The following is a 19,655-nucleotide window of genomic DNA, read 5'->3' on the forward strand; positions in this document are numbered from 1 at the left end:
CGGTGGCATGACTCTCTGCACTTAGCACTTCTGGCAATTTCTCAGTTGTTGTCGTTTTCGAACTTCCTGCGCCCTGCTTTACCGATGATATACAGATGGCTCGTTTGTCAAAGTCTAGACGGCAGGACGTTCAAATGCGTAAATTTGTATTCAATTTGGGCATAACCAGTCTCTTTCAGTTTATCTATGGTGCTTTCGGTGAGATTTCGTAACTCTTTTGAACATTTTTTTTTTCATCAAATGGTCTACAAGAGAGCGTTGAGTTGAAGACCTTTGAGAAAGCGACTGTTCATGTTGCACGTTAGATTATAATAAACAAAATCACTTATAAGTTTTAACTGACTAGTTTGGTGTTGTTTGCTTGGCTGAAGAAAAAAATTACAATTAAGTTTTAAATATCCATAGCGGTAGTATTTTTTTTGCTTTTGCGTGTGCATTGTCATGGTATGTATACAGACAAACAAACGTAACACTGACGAAATTTTCATTGACCACGCCTTTAACGATCATTTTGAATCTTGGTCGTGGCTTTCATAACCAGAAGAGTGCCCATCGTTTTTCTTTGCGTTTGACGTTTTACACTAGCGCCTTCTGATGACGATATTGCACAACGCAGTGTTTCATGAAACATTTCCACCAGGTGGTGGTAGTGTGAACTGGGCGATGGATTTTCACGAAAATTGTTCTAGGCGTTTCGTCTGTTTGTCTGTGGTATGTACCTCTCATGTATTTGTTGTTGTTGAAGTTATTCGCATTCTTCCGATCATAAAGTCTGTTCTCTAAGAGGTAATTTTTTTTGCAGATCAACTAGACGTATACGCGTATATATAAAACTTTTATTATGCAGCTTTCGTCTTAAAAATAAGTTTAATTCCATTTTTCAACACTATCAAGGGATTTTTTCACCAGTCATGTACAATAAAAAGTATGACACTCTCAATATTTTTGATCACAACACTGAATCGCGTCTAAGTTTCAAATAAATACTATAGTAATTATGAATAATCAAACAAAAATATCATGAAAACAACTTGTTTAATTCAGGCGGTAGCCTTTACAATAAAATCAGCATCAAAATATAATTCTCGAAATAATTTACACAGAAAAAAAATTGTTTTTGTTACTAAATGTAAAAATTGTGAAATGTTTGAAATGTCATAACTTTTTTGTTTATCAGTTTACCATCACCAAAATTTTATGGTAGATAGCTGATTAAATGGGCCATTTTCCCTAAAAAATTGACGTTGGTAAAAAGATAGGGTTTTGAGATATTTGAGTTTTTGTGACAAAGATCATATTTTTTTAAAGTAAAAAAAGAAATTTTTTACAGTGTATATTTTCTAAGGAATCATCATTTAGTTATCTAACTTTGCTGAAAAATTCATAACAATCGAACAATCCGTTTTTGCTGTACAGCTTTTAGAATATTTTTGAACTATTTTCGCATACACCCTTTTGAAAAGTTAGTCGTGAGTGAATATGAAGGTTTGATATCGAAAAATGGCGATTTAGATGAAATTGAAAAACTGTGCAAAGTTTCAGATATTTTTGAAATGGTCGCTCAGGATCGACTGACATGACTCCGTGGAATTCCTCTATTACGAGTGCTTAAGTGTGTTCACCATACAAACAAGTGAATTGTTAGCTTATCTACATGTACACGCAGACTTAGCAATGGATGAAGTATTATATTGTTGATCAGAACTTACGGAAAATAGCTATTTAAATGTTGTAGTCGATTCGGGGCGAAATGAACACTGGCAATTATGAATGGATGTACGCGCGTTGCATACTGTTAGGCGTTTTAGAAAGTTTGAAAAAAATCAATCCGATTTTTTTTGCCTAAAATTTATTTAATCAGTTTTGAAGTTATGTAAACTCGTCTAAGATGGAGTATTATATCTGTGTCCATTATGCCCCGTACCTTTCCTGCCAGCCCCAAAAAAACACACGGTTTTCAATTCATTATTTCTTCAAAATAATGACATTCTAGCAGCTGTAAATGATTGAAATACGTAGGAAACAAGTTAAAGTTGTAAGCCAACTGATAATATGTAAAGTTTTTGTCTGTTACACAGGCCTAACATACTCATTTCCTCAGGGTGTCCATTATGCCCCTAATCTCCCTATTATATGTACGTTTGACTTTTAAACAAGAAATAAGACGGTTTACGCGTGGTACGATGATCCTGAGCGGATCACTGAACGGTTCAAGACAAATTCTTACACTAAGTCATCAATGGATTTGGTCGTGTTAGTACTTTAAACTAGCCTTACCTATAGATTAGTAAAAGCACCATTAAAACGGTAGATATTAGTGCAAGCATTCTTAATAGTACACAAAAAAAAACGAAAGCAACATTTACCATCCGGCTGTTTCAGTCCCGGTGTGATCGCGCGCAGAAAATCGAACGGTGTCATATAGACCGTGGATGTGTCACCGTGGATGAGCTTTACGGTGGCGAAATAGCGGAAAATCTTGTCCGGCGTCGAGAAGGTTCGCATGCGGTTCTCGTACTCGATTATCTGTACAGCGGTTTATGGCGCCAGGATGACGTGTGTATGTGTGGTGCATGTGGAGCGTGGATGCGTGTGTAGAACGAGGAAGATTGAGTCGCATTGCAAACAGTACGCGCAGCGGTAACCGGAAATAAGGATGAATGCGGAAATAACAATATGATGAACACAAAATTAAAATATTCTGTTGAAGCTAAAAAGTAATGCTGTATATTGTTCATATAGGTATATATCATTATAATGCAACAATTTATGTACATTTTTACAGTAGATTTAGATAATCTTCTTCATCCAGCCAACCTTATAAGTTAAACATCTGAAAGATGTGGGTCACCTACAAAAATAACAAAGGTTTTTATTATAGAACGAGTACAGCGCCACCTGACGGCCAAAACCGAAAAGTTAAGATTTTTGCATATACCGTATACCCCCGTTGGTTTGAACTAGCGTTGGGCAAAATTAAATTGATGTTCGCAAAATCGATGTTTCGTTTAAATTAATCGATTTTTTGAATCGATGTTGAAACGCTACAAAATCGACCTATCGATTACATTCGATTTTTCTTTCGATTCAAAATTATTAAATTTTCCTTTTTCTTCAGAATGCATTGCTTCAACGTTATATAAGTGTTTGACACAGAGTCGTAAAATCATTGGAGTAGTTAGGATTTTTTTTCTGGAGGGGGGCCCACTTTTAAGCGGCATGGGCGCCCGATATGTGAATATACAAGTAGGCATTGCAGTTTTGAGGGATCAAAATGACTGTTTAAGATTTGTTTCTAGTTTCGTAAACCATGTGAGTATGAGCAATTCCTCCAGGATTTTTTTCCATAGCTTGCTGCAGTGATTCCATCTTGAATTCCTTCAGATATTCCTTTAAGAATTCATCTAGGGATTCTACCAGAAATTTCTTCGGGAATTTGACCTGGGATATCTTTAAAGGTTCCTACAGTGATGGCTGAAGTGCTGTTTTCGAGGTTTCTTTCAGGAATTTCACCAGAGATCCTTGAGGGTATTGCTGTACTCTGCAGGTATTCTTTCAGAGATTTCTTCAAGGACTCCTACATATATTCCTTCCAGAATTCCACTGGAGATGGCCCCAATATTTTCATTTGGAATTATTCGAAGTATTTCTGCAGTAATATCTTCAAGAAATGCTTTCAGAAAATATTACTAGAGATTATTCAAAAATTAATCCAGGAACATCTTAAATAATCCATTAGGACTCCATCTAAGTATTCTTTCAATAATTCGTCCAGAAATCACTGCAGACATGAATTTCTTCAAATTTTTATCCTGGGATTCCTACAGAAATTCTTTCAAGAATTCGCTAAGAAAGCTCTCGTGAGATTCTCTAAAGAATTCTTAATGGGAGTGCTTCCGGGATTCATCATGGGGTTTCTTCACAAATTTCTCCATGATTCCTCCTGGAATGCACCTGGGAATTTCTTCTATGATTCTTTCAGGAACAACTTCCAGGATTATTTTGAAACTGCATCCGAGAGCTCTTCTTGGAATTGCTTCAGGAATCCCTCCTGGAATTCTTTCAGAAACTTCTCCATGAATTAATCTAAGAATTCCTCCAGGAACTGTTTAGAGATTCCCTTAAGAATTCCTTTTGGAATTGCTTTCAAGCTGCCTCCTGGGGTTTCTTCAGGAACTGCTTCAGGGATTGCTCCAAAAGTTACTCTGCTTACTCTTTTTAAGATTTCCTCTGGCATTTCAGCGATTTCTTCAGTACTTCCTTCTAGGATTTCTTCAAAAACTCCTCCTAGAATTCCCACAGAAATTGATCCTTGGATTTCTTAAGGAATTCTTCCTGGATTCCTCCAAGAATTCCACAAGGGATTCCTCCAGGATTCCTCTGGGAATTCCTGCATGGGTTCCTCTAAAAGTTCTTAGGATTCATCCGGGAATTCAGCTAGCAATTTCTCTAGAGATTCCTCTAGGAATTCGTCCAGAGATTCCTACAGGTATTCCTGGAGGAATCTTGTGTGCTCAATCTGTGCTGAAAGAATTAATTTTTGACATGTTTTAGTGTAGTTATGATTTTTTGAAATTCGAAAATAGTCGAAAAACACTAAAATGATTTGATGCACCTCTTAATGTCAATGGATTTGACAGAAATTTTGACCAGTTTTTTAGGATGCCAATCAAAATATGGGGGAGGACTTGAGAATCAAAGAACATTTTTGAAAAAATTGGATAGGCCTAAACAAGGATTCCTCCAGGAATTCCTCTAGAGATTTCTCAAGGAATTTTTCTAGAGGTTCCTTCAGGAATTCCTACAGGCATGTCTCCAAGAATTTTTCCAAGGGTTCCTCAAGGCACTCCTTCAGGAATTGCTCTTGGGATTTCTATAAGCCTCCAGGAATTCCTTAAGGGATACCTCCACAATACCTACGGCAATTTCTCCAAAAAATCCTCATGGATTCCTTCAGAAATTTCCCCAAGAATTCCTCCCGGAGTTTCCTCTGGAGTTTCGATTCCTTCATGAATTCCTTCTAAGATTCTTCTAGGAATTCCTTCAAGGATTTCTTGAGGAATCCTCTACGGATTCCTTCAGAAATTTCCCCAGGAATTTCTCCCGTAATTTATTCAGCAATTATTCCAGGTATTTTTCCAGGCATTTCTCCAGGAACTTTTCTGGTAATTCCATTAAGAATTTCTCCAGGGATTGCCCCAGGTATTTCTTCAGGAATTCTTCCAAGAATTCCTCCACGAATTAATCCAGGAATTTCTCCAGGAATTCCTTCAAAATTTTCAACAGCAATTCCTCCAGGAAATCCTCAATGGATTTCTTAACAAATTCTTTCTGTAATTTATACAGGAATACTTCTAGGATTTTTTTTGCAGGGATCCTCCGTGATTTCTTCCAGGGTTTCCTCCAAGAATTCCCCTAGGAACTCCTCCAAGAATTCCTCCAGAAATAGTTCTCGGGGAATTCCTCTAGGAATTTCTTCTGAAATTTCTCCAGGGATTCTTCCTAGAATACCTTCGGATTTCTCCAGGAGTTCCACTTGGAATTTCGCCATGAATTTGTCTAGAAGATCCTGAGGTTCCTCCAAAAATTTCCTCAGGGATTCTCCAGCGATTTTTCCAAAAAGTCCTCCAGAAGTTCTTCCAAGAATTTCTCCAGGGATTCCTTCAGGTAGGGTAGAAGCTTCAGTTTTGGCCAGCCCGGAGTATTGGCCATAGTGCGGTATTCAGCCTGTTACGATCTAAATCAGCATAAATTCATTTTTTATTAGTAGATTATAACATAATATGATGATTAAAGCTGTGAAAACTGGTATTTATTCTCGTGAGCTAAGGCTGCATCAGTCTAACTCACTTGGTAGACACTGCACCGTTTTTCAGGTAGAAATCTTCGCGGTTATGTGCGGAGTGCAATCAGCACCTCAGCAGCACGTAATGGGCAAAGTAATATACTTCTGTTCAGATAGCCAGGCTGTTATTTAAGCCATTTAAGCACTTGTGTCGGCCTTCTAGCATATGTAAGATATAGGATAGGAATAATTCTGTCAGCTTATATAAGCCAAAAGGAAATCAATAAAGAATAAATCTTTGACCGAGAACCTACTAGGGTAGTCGTTTGACCCGAACCAGAGGTTACCCTAGTTCGGATACCATCTAGACCAGCGGTTTTCAGATCGTGCACCGCGGTGCACTTGGTGCACCGCGAAGCCATGACAAGTGCACCGCAGCACTTCAGAAAAGTCTTGCATAATTGTGTGTAAATTTAAATTCATTTCATGAAAAATAATTCGACCTAATTAGAACAACTAAACTATTGCTAGGTGCTCCAAGGGACTGAGAGTAATATTTCCATTATTCCAGCCAGAAAGTTAACCTTGAATCCAGCAAAAACTGTCTCAGACATTCGCGAAGAATCATGGAACAAGTCTGCCAAAACTTTCCTTATAAATATCATATTTTTCCAAGAACTCGTAATGGATGTTCACAAGTACTTACCCTACAAGGCATCTGCAATGTATCTTCAATGAATGTGCATTCTTACTAATATTTCTGTGGCTTTGCTTAATACCAGAGAAGGAATCTATCACTGATCTCGAAAACAGGTGAACACACAACTCCTTCCGAATTGACAAGGGTGCCTGGAAGGAATTTATCAAATGTATTGTCAATATGTGCCAAAATTCTGAAAATAAAGCTGCCAAGTGTCTTGCTAGAATTTTTATCAGAAATCCAGAAATCCTTGGAAAAACGTCTATCAAGAATTTTCTAGTGGAGATTTTTTAACCTCAAACCTACCTGTCCAACGAACGTAAATTATTGATTTTTGTCATCTATTTAGCTCGTAGTTTGAAGAAAATCACGAGAATTGTCGTTTCCGTCCTTTGTCTATTTGATTCGGATCTTGAATTATCCGCAAATTCCAGTTTTAGAGTCGTTGAAGAGGTAAAAAGAAAGGTTACGAGACGCTACTGCTAGAAATAATTCAGTAGTCTTGGAAGGACTTCACCAAGAAACAAAACACCAATAATTCGGCTCAATATTTCATTCAGCATTTATAAAGATCTTGACTGAAAGTTTCCAGAAACATTCTGAGCAAGAAATATTCTAAGTCGAATAACTGTGTCAGTTCACTATGTTCCGATAAGTGATAAATTTGTGGGAGAAAAACTAATGACGAGTGTATGCACTTTGGAATTGATATGAAAAAATCGACAGCTTTTTTGACGAATTTAGATTTTTTTTAAACAATAATGAACATGTGCACCGCGGAACGATTTATTCCCAAAAAGTGCACCGCGAGCCAAAATGTCTGAAAACCCCTGATCTAGACTTAAAAGAAAGCTTTCTCCAAATCAAAGACACGGTGCCGTCCCGTCACAGTAAGCATGTTCTGTAGGTAAGCATAATGATTCCTTAAAGGTGGTTGGATGAAGATAAATTACTAAGATACCCAGATACCAAGATGTAATATAAATAAGATTATAAATATCCTTAGCAAGAAAATCGATCCATTACCTTGCGATCCCGGAAACCAATCTTTTCCTTACGGGGCTTCTTTTTCCCCTGTTCGTCCTCGTCGTCTCCGTCGGAATCTTCCCCGCTTTCCAACTGCTCTGCCTTTGAATCGCTCATTTCCGCATTCATCCCGGCATCGGCATCAACTTTCGGAAATCCGAGGGCTTTTCCCAGTCTAAAAATGAAAGGATGTCAATATTTCGACTTTTATATGGTGTACAAACACGAACTCACTTCTTCCAATCGACACAGACTCCAACAACCATCGCACCCAGGAAGGCACAGAAAAGTTTCGTTGCTAATGGTTCGCCTTCTGGCTTGTGGCCAAAATTTTTGTAGCCTCTTCTCCACCCGTTTCCGTCGCGACGTCGGTCGTACTGGTTCGTCCCGGGGTGCCGTACTATCAGAACCGGCGCATTACTACCCGCGATCCGTAACGTTCCCGATCCGGGTCCGGAGAAAAGATTCCTACTGGCGACGACGATGGTCTTGCTGGTGGAAAGCCCCGATGCGGTGGGCTTCAGCAACATCCACTGGGCTCCGACCGAGCCGCACAATCTCATCAAGGACATCCCGGAGAGGTGACGCCTGAAACAGTGCAGACAGCGGTTACTTTTGCGCCGTTTAGAAAACGTTCCGCACCGAGAGGAACGAGATTGAAAATCTTACCTTTCCTCCGTCCAAGTGAAAAATCGATTGAAATCCTTTTTCACGCAGCAAAATCACACGATTTTTTTTTCTACGACGAATCAAAACATTGCTCACTTTTGACGTTTCGTTTTAGAAAGCACACTGGAAAGAATGTTCAAAATGATTTGTAAAAAAAACCTTTGATCCAAATGTTGGTCAAACTGCGATTAACCATCAGACGGGGAGAAAATATGTTCGAAATGCGTGTCGTAAACTATTGCATAATCATTGTGGATGGTTTTATAACAGTTATTTTAGTTATAAATTTGTATGATTAAGAGAATATTTCGAAATTGTGTACTATTATATCTATTTTTTTAATGTTTGTATATGAGATTTTCTCTTAGGCCGTTCGCAATGCTGTTTTATTTTGTATGGCGAGTTTTAAAAATTTTAAAACTCGCCATACAAAATAAAACAGCATTGCGAACGGTCTTAGTGTTTTATCATAACAACGAGGGGCTCAACGAAAATGCAAATTACATAAGGGTCCATGCACAAATTACGTCAAGTTTCTCCCCGAGAGAGAAAAGAACGACAGCAAATCAGGCCGAACATGTCTAAAGGTCCAATCTGCAGAAGAGAGGCTCTCTTTGGTTTTCCTCTCTTTCGTTAATATCTCAGCTGTTTATTTTTATTATGATTGTCTCCTTGCATTGAACGATGGTCAAAACAATCGTCTTTTGATTTGTACTGCAAAAATAGTTGAAAAGTGTACCATTACATTGCAATAATTGAAAGAGAAGGTGAACAAAGAGAGCCTCTCAAATGCAGATAGGACCTATTGAAATGTTTGGCCTGAAATCGGAATCAAACAAACCACCGGAAATATCGACACTGATTTTTCATTTGAGCCTAACTGACATTTTCGAGTTCTCTTCATCGATCCTCTCTTTGTGTTATGACAGAATATGTATTGAGTTTTCCAAAGATTTTTCGGTTGAAATGCGAAGAAGACGACTACTTTGTTGCTATAGAAACAAAAAGACTAATAATTTTGTTTGTTTTGATCATGTTATTAGCGAAAGAGAGAGTCGACGAAGAGAAATCGATGAAGTCAGTTAGGCCCTCATGAAAAATCATTGTCGATATAGTCAAAATTCGTGTGAGAGGGAAGAGGACAGAAAGAACGAAAATGAACCTTACGATATTTTAAAATAGTCCGAGCCGAATGAGATTTGGACAGGAGGTATGGCGTCCTAGCCCGTGAAAGTCAATGAATATCATCATCAACATTATAGTCCATTTTACGAACCGATTTTGTGAATGAATTTTGACAGGAGGTGGCGTCCAATAACCCGTGAAAATCAATATCATCATCAACATTGTTGTCACTTCGTAAAATGGCTCATTGTCACTTCGTAAAATGGCTCATAGCCAAGTCAAATATGGCTTGGGTTCATTCAAATATTACGTAACGCAATGAGGGGAGGGAGGGGGTCTAGCACTGTGTTACGCTTCATACAAAATGTCAAAATATTCCATACAAAAGTTGTTACGTGGGGGAGGGAGGGGGTCCCCGAATAGAAAAATACAATTCACGGTATCGTTCATATCATACAATGTTTATTCATGGAATGATTATTATGCACTTGATAATAAGTGAATAATTCAATGATTTTGAGTGAAAAATTGGGATTATTAATTATTTTACGAGTATCATTACATCAATAATAATTATATTTGTAATGATATAGTAATAGTTTCAATGATACATTTTTCAATGTTATCAGCGTTGAAGCATGGCCAGAATAGTCACAGACGAATTTATACAGACGTAAGAGTGCGGTGCAAACCGCCTAAAATTTTCGGTACCATGTTTTCTTCTTCTTGTTGGGCAGCTTTTTTTCGAGGGGGCTAGTTATTACCATTTTGCGGTAGTTTTTTACGCATTGGTTTACCCCTCTCACAAGCTTTTGACAGTTTTTCGCCGATTTCGCCGCACAAAAAAATCTTGTTTTGTTTACCTTTTTTGATGGTGCGTGGTCCGCTAATCGCTCTTCGGTGGATGAGAATCCGATCCGGTGCCCCGGTTCTGGGAGGACGGCCAGAAGGACATTAATGTCGTAAGGTGTTATCACCGGATGTGCACACAAGGGCCAGCGAATCGTCCCGGAGATTGTTAAAGATCAATGATAATGGGCAAACTCTTCGGTAAGTTGATATGATTTCGTATTTACAGTAACTGGACCATTTTGTCACTCAAAAGGAAATATCTTTTGCAGGTGTATCCGTGGTAGAAGAAGTCATCCATTCACCTGCGGTATTGGAGCATATTGTAGAAGCACCGGCTGAACCACCTAGAACGATTGTTCCGGTAAGCTCGCCTTTCGCAGTGGATGCCATCGATAGCGATTCTGCTGAATTCCATTCCGGACAACAATCGTGGTGAGCTTTCAATGCCAAGACACCTCACTGACCATGTATGGTGAGTCTTGAACCGGAATGTGATCAAATCAGGAACTCATCCCACAAAAAAAGTATGTTGCACGTGTCAGTTCTTCACTGATAACGGTCGCCGGGTGTGGATTACGGAAACGATAAGATTCCCCTACAACACCGTTCAACATTACAAATCACTCGTGATACTCAGTTTTAATCGATTCGCAACAAGTTTATCCAGATGGAGCATCATGAAATATGGCAGGAGGCGGTTCGTCAAGCAGATGACACCCAGTAACTTCCATTGGAGGTCCGTGAAAATCGCTTCCAGGAGTTGCTGTATGCAGATCGTGCTAAACCGAAGCTACCCGACTGACGACGGCCCAAAAGCGTTTCTGTGGGCTATCACAGGACGAATCGTACGAATCTGGCGCCCGAAAGCGACACCGTTCCCGCACCCTAGAGAGTCCCGCCTACGAGCCGCTTCCAATTTCTCCAACAGCACCGAAATGACCTGGCTGAAACGGCCAGTGGCACCACCAGCGATTGTGAGGATATCACCGAAATGGTGGAATTCGACAAGAAAATTTACACCAGCTTCCTGAACATTACGCGCGAATGTCAAACGGAAACCGAATTGGACAAAAAGCTACAGAAGATATGTGTGCCCTCTGGATGCATGCCATTGCTAATGGCGTCAGATTGTTCAGCCGTCTACGCTCACAGGCTTTACGGCGGTTGGGACCAGATTCCGTCACAGGAATTTGGAATCGACGGGGGTCAAGAAGGTAAGCTCTCCGAGCGGATCCGCGCTGGTTAAAAAAGCAATGGACCCAAACGTGGTACGAGATTGATGGCGCTGATGTCCTTGGACATCCGATTCATTTTCGATCTAGAGACGAAATACTTGAAGGGCGTGCCACTGAGAGGATTGATGTGCATAGATTGCTCCGTACGATTTGGTAAGGTGCTGCAATCAGTATCATCTAGGTGAGTTCGATAACTATGTATAAGGGTAGATCAACGTTGTATGGGAGAAATAAAATTTGAAAGCCCCATCCAGAACAAAGTTTTTCTGTTCCATTTTGGTGTCCAAGTGGTTTAAATTTGAATGCGATTGGTTTATATAATTTATTTTGATGAGGATCCCTCATCAAGCGGATCGCCTTAGTGCTTTATGCATTCTGGTGGCCTGATGTTTTCTTCTAGTTTTTCTGACTGTATTTTAAGGCACTAGCCGTAGTCGTTACATTCATATGCACCTAAAAGCACTCGAAATGTCTAACGACAACCGGTTATTGCTGGTAGATGCAGTGGAAAGTTTGTCATAATCAGGAATGGGATCATTTATTAACAATTCACTTGCTATTAAATCGCTTCAGAAACATCGTAGAAAAAATCAAAATATGGAACACTTTGGTATGCGTGTGCGACCATAATGTTATTCGGCAAACTTTCAGATAAAACTACAAGGTTAAATTTTTGCTTTTTGATAGCATGCTGAACTGAAATAGTAGCAAGTTAATGTAACTCTTTGCAAATACGTTTCAATCGCCTTTGACAAACGAGAAAAACTGAACTACAAGGTTAAATTTTTGCTTTTTGATAGCATGCTGAACTGAAATAGTAGCAAGTTAATGTAACTCTTTGCAAATACGTTTCAATCGCCTTTGACAAACGAGAAAAACTGACCACACTGATAACCTGTCTGAGCCAAATTTGGTATAGTCTTCAGTCTCTGATTATTCGATTCATATTAAATAATATAAATAATATAAATAATCAAATTTTGATGGAGACTTTAACCCAATGGATTACACAGTCGCTATCCAAATACAGAGAAATATATCCCGTGCACTATATCACAATTCAAAAGAGCTGCGGATGCGGTATGTTGCATAGAATGGAGAGGCTGAATTGGATACCAGACCAAGTCCCTGCTGGGTGGTAGACTATAGAATCGCCAATGTCGTAGGGCATAGTATTTGAATATTGTCGAAAACTTTAACGACAATCCAAAATAATAAGCAATATCAATAAATCAAACGCGTTACAGTGCTAGAGTTGATATTAGAATGAATTATTTCCAGGATTATTTCAATAAAATTTCACGTGTTTAGTAGTATGGAAGGTAACATTTTCAAACCTAAAAATGACTCAATACGTTCATATCGCGAGTAGATAAAGGTTTGTTCGACAAAATTGTTCGAAATAATATTGCTCACAACTTTGCGTACCTATATAATATCAAATTAAAAAGTTTCACTTCAGATTTGAGCTGAGACGAGAACTATTTTTATCAACAGTTACAATTATTTTTAAACAAACCCAGACCCTTATAAGCACTCTTGGAAATAAACCTTGTCTGAACTATTAGGAAGTCGGTAAATGTGTTACTCTTCTTAAAATGAACTTCGCTAATTTTTAGCGAAATTTGACCAATCAATTGTTTTTTGTACACGTTAAGATTTATATCAAAAGTCACACGTGTGCATTGTACATCATCTAGCGGTGCATGAATCCAATTGATATAAAACCAACAGAATTATTGCGGAATGTGCCCAAAATAAGGTTCCCTGCCCAAATGCTCTTACACACTATATTTAATCCTAGTAGGATGTTGGAGTCCATATAACCCAGAAGGATTCAGCCTTGCTGAACGTATCGTCTCTTTTCTAATAACTGATAAGCCAGGAGGGCTCACCGAAATAATTACAGAGTTTCAAAAGTTGTTACAGGGTTTTGGGGTTTGTTTTGCTGTATGTTGCTGTCAGGACTGTTGGCCCGAGGGCCTCGCTGGCTCAGTTGCCCTGACTGGGTGTCCGTGGCGGAGGGGTTTTCTTCTTCCTCATATCCGACCGGGTTGGTCGCAGGAGTGCGGTGGTTGGGTGGCTGGGTGGCTTACTACTCGGGTCCCGGGGAGTTTGAATGGCCGAGGTGCCCTAAAAATATTTTTAAATAATTCCTGTCAATCTCTAAAAATTCTCAGAAATTCCCAGTACTTTGGAATGCTTCTTAGAAACTATACAAAATATTCTAAATCATTTACAGAGATCAGTAGTATTTATCTTCTTGGATACATTCGAGCAACTATAGGAAATATTCTACATCATTTTTAGAGATCAGTAGGATTACGGAATATTATTAAATAATTCCTGAGAATACCTAAAGCTACTCAGAAATTCCCAGTCTTCTGGGATGTATTCTAGCAACTATAGGAAATATTCTAAATCGTTTACAGAGATCAGTAGCATTACGAATTTTTAAATAATTCCTGACAATCTCTAAAGATTCTCAGAAATTCACAGTACTTTAGGAAGGCATCTTAGAAACTATACAAAATATTCTAAATCATTTACAGAGATCAGTAGCATTACGGAATATTTTTAAATAATTCCTGACAATCTCTGAAGATTTTTAGAAATTCCCAGTACTTTGGGAAGGCAAGTTAGAAACTATACAATATATTCCACATCATTTAAAAAGACAAAAGACAATTCACACCGACTTCAGCCAGAGGCTGCACAGACTGAACACATTACTTACACTAGACAACGGACGACACACAGAGCATCCAGTGGCCCAGTGATGAATTTTTCGTTTGACGAAAAGTTTCCACCGACTGGAGCGGGAATCGAACCCACACTCCGAGGCTTACGATACGCCTAGACGACTGCCGCCGCTAACCGCACGAAGCACGGCCACGAAGCCCGAGAGATCAGTAGCATTACGAAATATTTTTAAATAATTCCTGAGAATCCCTAAAGCTTCTTAGAAATTCACAGTCTTCTGGGATGTATTCTAGAAACTATAGGAAATATCTAAATCATTTACAGAGGTACTGATTACGGAAATATTTTTAAATAATTCCTGGCAATCTCTGAATATTCTCAGAAATTCCCAGTACTTTGGAATGCATCTTAGAATCTATACAAAATATTCTAAATCATTTACAGAGATCAGTAGAATTACGGAATATTTTTGAATAATTCCTGACAGTCTCTGAAGATTCTCAGAAATTCCCAGTACTTTGGAATGCATCTTAGAAACTATACAAAATATTCTAAATCATTTACAGAGATCAGTAGCATTACGAAATATATTTAAATAATTCCTGAGAATCCCTAAAGCTTCTCTGAAATTCCCATTCTTCTGGGATGTATTCTAGAAACTATAAGAAATATTCTAAATCATTTACAGCGATCAGTAGGATTACGGAATATATTTAAATAATTCCTGAGAATCCCTAAAGCTTCTCAGAAATTCTCAGTCTTCCGGGATGTGTTCTAGAAACTATAGGAAGTATTCTAAATCGTTTACAGAGATCAGTAGCATTACGGAATATTTTTGAATAATTCCTGACAATCTCTGAATATTCTCAGAAATTCCCAGTACTTTGGAATGCATCTTAGAATCTATACAAAATATTCTAAATCATTTACAGAGATCAGTAGCATTACGAAATATATTTAAATAATTCCTGAGAATCCCTAAAGCTTCTCTGAAATTCCCATTCTTCTGGGATGTATTCTAGAAACTATAAGAAATATTCTAAATCATTTACAGCGATCAGTAGGATTACGGAATATATTTAAATAATTCCTGAGAATCCCTAAAGCTTCTCAGAAATTCTCAGTCTTCCGGGATGTGTTCTAGAAACTATAGGAAGTATTCTAAATCGTTTACAGAGATCAGTAGCATTACGAAATATTTATAAATAATTCCTGACAATCTCTGAAGATTCTCAGAAATTCCCAGTACTTTGGAATGCATCTAAGAAACTATACAAAATATTCTAAATCATTTACAGAGATCAGTAGGATTACGGAATATATTTAAATAATCCCTGAGAATCCCTAAAGCTTCTCTGAAATTCCCATTCTTCTGGGATGTATTCTAGAAACTATAGGAAGTATTCTGAATCGTTTACAGAGATCAGTAGCATTACGGAATATTTTTGAATAATTCCTGACAATCTCTGAAGATTCTCAAAAATTCCCAGTACTTTGGGAAGGCATATTACAAACTATACAAAATATTCTAAATCATTTACAGAGATCAGTAGGATTACAGAATATTTTTAAATAATTCCTGAGAATCTCTAAAGCTTCTTAGAAATTCCCAGTCTTCTGGGATGTATTCTAGAAACTATAGGAAGTATTCTTAATCGTTTACTGAGATCAGTAGCATTACGGAATATTTTTAAATAATTCTTGACAATCTCTGAAGATTCTTAGAAATTCCCAGTCTTCTGGGATGTATTCTAGAAACTATAGGAAATATTCTAAATCATTTACAGGGGTCAGTAGGATTACGGAATATTTTTAAATGATTCCTGAGAATCCCTGAAGCTTCTCAGAAATTCCCAGTCTTCTGGGATGTATTGTGGAAATTATATGAAATATTCTAAATCATTTACAGACATCAGTAGCATTACGAAATATATTTAAATAATTCCTGAGAATCCCTAAAGTTTCTCAGAAATTCCCAGTCTTCTGGGATGTATTCCAGAAACTATACGAAATATTCTAAATCATTTACAGAGATTAGTAGGATTACGGAATATTTTTAAATAATTCCTAAGAATTCCCAAAGCTTCTCAGAAATTCCCAGTTTTCTGGGACTGGGATGTTCTAAAAACTATAGGAAATATTCTAAATCATTTACAGAGATCACTAGCATTATGGAATATGTTCAAATAATTCCTGAGAATCCCTAAATATTCGCAGAATTTTCCAGTACTTTGGAATGCATCTTAGAAACTATACAAAATATTCTAATCATTTACAGAGATCAGAAGGATTACGGAATAATTTTAAATAATTCCTGAGAATCCCTAAAGATTCTCTGAAATTCACAGTCTTCTGGGATATATTCTAGAAACTATAGGAAGTATTCTAAATCGTTTACAGAGATCAGTAGGATTATGGAATATTTTCAAATAATGCCTGAGAATTCCTAAAGCTTCTCAGATATTCCTTGTCCTCTGGGATGTATTGTAAAAGTTATAGAAAATATTCTATATCATTTACAGATATCAGTAGCATTACGGAATATGTTTAAATAATTCCTGAGAATCCCTAAGGATTCTCAGAAATTTCTAGTTTTCTGGGATGTATTGTGGAAATATTCCAAATCATTTACAGATCAGTACCATAACGAAACATATTTAAATAATTCCTGACCATCCCTTAAGATTCTCAGAAATTCCCTCTCAAAAAAGGACTAGTTTTTCCTCGAGTTTATCACAAAGTTTTCATGACGGGCTTGGTGGTCTAGTGGCTACCGCTTCTGATTCGTATGCAGAAGGTCATGGGTTCAATCCCTGGCCCGTCCTTTTCATCCTACTTTGTATCTTTCTATCCACTTTCTCTCACTCTCTCTTCTCTACATATACAACTCATGTATATTCATATGTTCATAGCCATCGCTAGAACCAGAAACGAATTGAAAAAAGTCGTTTCCCTCCCTTCCAACTTCCACTCACAGCACAGTGTATATATAACGCCTATAAGTTATGCAACCAAAGCGTGCTGTGCCGCTTGACCTTATTCACCTTATTCACCACACAATCTATCACGAACACTATAAATAACCCTATCCATGGATCGCATCACCGACCCAACGGTGACTCCCAGATCTCCCATCCTTTCCGTCTAACAAATACCCCAGTCCGTGCGGGTTGTGGGACGCAGAGTGCTCTCGGTCTCTAGTAGCAACAACCAGTACACTCTAACATTCCTTTCCCTTCCCAGCTGACTATAAGGACTTGGCCGGCGCCGTTATTGATCAAATATGCATGAGCTGCTAAAATTGCACTTTGAGAATAAGTGGAATGTCCCAGCCCCTTATTCAATTGGATCACAGTGCAACTGGTACCAGTTCAGATCAATCACGGAGGAGCAACCATTGACATGTATAGTCAGAATTGATCGTTGATCGTGATCGAGTTTATCACAAAGTTTTCACTTATAGAAGACGTCATGTTTATCCGTTAATTATTTTTTAAATCCGTTCTAGGTACTTCCGTCGACTATCGTTTGCCAGCAGCCCTATCTGGAGGATCCTTGCCGATTCGATGTCAATGCCTTGTGATAGTAAATACATATATCTAAATAAAAATACTTAGGTGGGTGGGGCGTTTCTGTGGTCTCTATAATCCATCCGAAAAGTCTCCAGGATTCTGAACAAGACAACCTATACATCTTAAGAGTCTACAATAGTGATCTGAATTTGTTGCTAAGAAGTGTCACCATGTTCTCTCAGAACGCGACGCAGAACGCTTGAAACTGTTATGTCCACTTGATCAAATGGTAAAACCCACTGTGGGGCTCTCAGAGTTCCTATTACACATGGGATTCATATTCAATAAAATAGAATGAGTTGTTACTTGACTACTGACGATCTCGGTCCTATTTATTCGTACCTGAAGAAAATACCTTTTTAAAATGTTGAACATTTCAGTGTCGACGAGGTGAAATTTATTTTAATCAATTTTCCCGCTTTTAGATTCACGACCGTTGTTCTTTTCTAGAGCTTTTGGTGTGATTTCTGCGGAGAAGATTGATTAATTGTGCAGTTTTTTTTTTCTCATTATGAGAGCGTGCAAATTAGATTCGTCATGTGTGTAATTTTTATGTGCTGTATTTTTTTTATTTGTGGTGCAGTTTTTTTTTTTTTTGATGAATGTGTATAGTGTTATTAAAATGAACCATTTTGTTATAAAGACAAACACATTAAGCACCAGGAATGTGAGCTCAAAAGGCAATAGTTTTTTTGCCTTATATTGTTTGATATTTTTTCTGTTACGTGCCATTTTTATTGCAATCTCACACATCACTACCAGTGGTAAAATTAACCATTGAAGCGGACGTCATTTTCTATTTACTTTTGTCACACCAGTTTGCCGATTTTGGTCGACTTTGTTAGCGTACAACGGCTTTATGACAGTTCTCAGCAGAGGAAGTGAACCTCGCCGTTAAAGTACATTTTGAATGTGTTGGCGAACTGTATCGACGATATCGACCTATTGTTTAGCTAGCTGATGGCATTTATTTGGTGTTGATGTTTACGTTGTTTTTTTTTTTGTCCGATGAGAATTTGATCAAAGGTTTTGATTTTTTTTCTGGCCCACAATCCCACGTATGTGTTGATTTTAACGTTTTTTGTGGTGATTTTTTTTAAGGCTCAGGTATACCGCGATATTTGTTTGTTTAGTTTCTGCATCGTTTTTTTTTTTTTTTTTTGTGACGATTGATCAGCGATTTTTTTGGGAATGTGTAAATCCCAGTTGTACCTGTCTATTTTGTTTTTTCCCTCCTAGCAAGTCGTTTTTTTTTTAAGGAAAAGGAGGTGTTTGCATTCCAGATTTGTTTTGTCAGTATGCCTTTTTGATTTTAAGACAATCGCTATTTTGGTGCTATAACAAATGATACAGAAATATCATCGTTGAGCCGAATATAGACACAAAAGCTTGGCGAAATGCTTAGTATGGAATGGCTGTAAGCATGGTTGACTTTGTACCAGGAGGAGCAGAAGATCGACTGGACTTGATTAGAATACTTTTCTGTTCTGCCGAAAGGATAAACGGAAGTGCCCAACAATGTTCTATCCAGCGGAGTGCGATGCTGTTAGCAGATTTCAATCCAGGAGGATGGCGAGTGACGGCAACAATATAGCTTCATTGTAATCTTGTCCGGCCACAGGAAAAAAATAAGTGAAAAATGTACATGGACATACTCGACTATAAGAATATCTTCAGAATATATTAAAACTGATATCGAATGTTTTGTTTTACAAATAAGTAGTTTTGAATAGTTTTAAAAGTGTTTACAATATAAGTTTGCTTCTGAGACATTTGTATGTGTGATTATAGTACATTGTTAAAATAGCATATTTCAGAATCATATGCTCTTTCTCAAGGAGGAAGGTACTGTTATGTCCACTTGATCAAATGGTAAAACCCACTGTGGGGCTCTCAGAGTTCCTATTACACATGGGATTCATATTCAATAAAATAGAATGAGTTGTTACTTGACTACTGACGATCTCGGTCCTATTTATTCGTACCTG

The 19,655-nt window shown here is 37.8% G+C and overlaps 1 protein-coding gene and 1 long non-coding RNA gene across 3 annotated transcripts in view; one reads left to right on the plus strand and one right to left on the minus strand.

Annotated features, from left to right (window-relative positions):
• The window catches only part of LOC109430138 (calcium uptake protein 1 homolog, mitochondrial), a 91,073-nt gene extending 82,740 nt beyond the window's left edge, over positions 1-8,333 (minus strand). The window contains exons 1-4 of one of the 2 annotated variants that reach the window (XM_029873388.2): positions 8,181-8,332; positions 7,746-8,099; positions 7,512-7,686; positions 2,367-2,526 (exon numbers count right to left, since the gene is read on the minus strand). In XM_029873388.2, coding sequence (XP_029729248.1) covers positions 2,367-2,526; positions 7,512-7,686; positions 7,746-8,083 — 673 coding nt within the window. In that variant the 5' untranslated portion in view covers positions 8,084-8,099; positions 8,181-8,332. Of the gene's footprint in view, positions 1-2,366; positions 2,527-7,511; positions 7,687-7,745; positions 8,100-8,180 lie in introns of both variants that reach the window. The other variant, XM_029873389.2, reaches the window with a different exon arrangement.
• A 1,630-nt stretch (positions 8,334-9,963) lies between these two features.
• On the plus strand, positions 9,964-11,639 carry LOC109412963 (uncharacterized). Its single transcript, XR_009998189.1, has 2 exons — positions 9,964-10,355; positions 10,427-11,639. It is a non-coding gene; the product is annotated as an uncharacterized LOC109412963 (long non-coding RNA).
• The last annotated feature ends 8,016 nt before the right edge of the window (positions 11,640-19,655 follow it).

This window comes from Aedes albopictus, chromosome 2, assembly GCF_035046485.1.
Source record: "Aedes albopictus strain Foshan chromosome 2, AalbF5, whole genome shotgun sequence".
Lineage (NCBI taxonomy): Eukaryota > Metazoa > Arthropoda > Insecta > Diptera > Culicidae > Aedes > Aedes albopictus.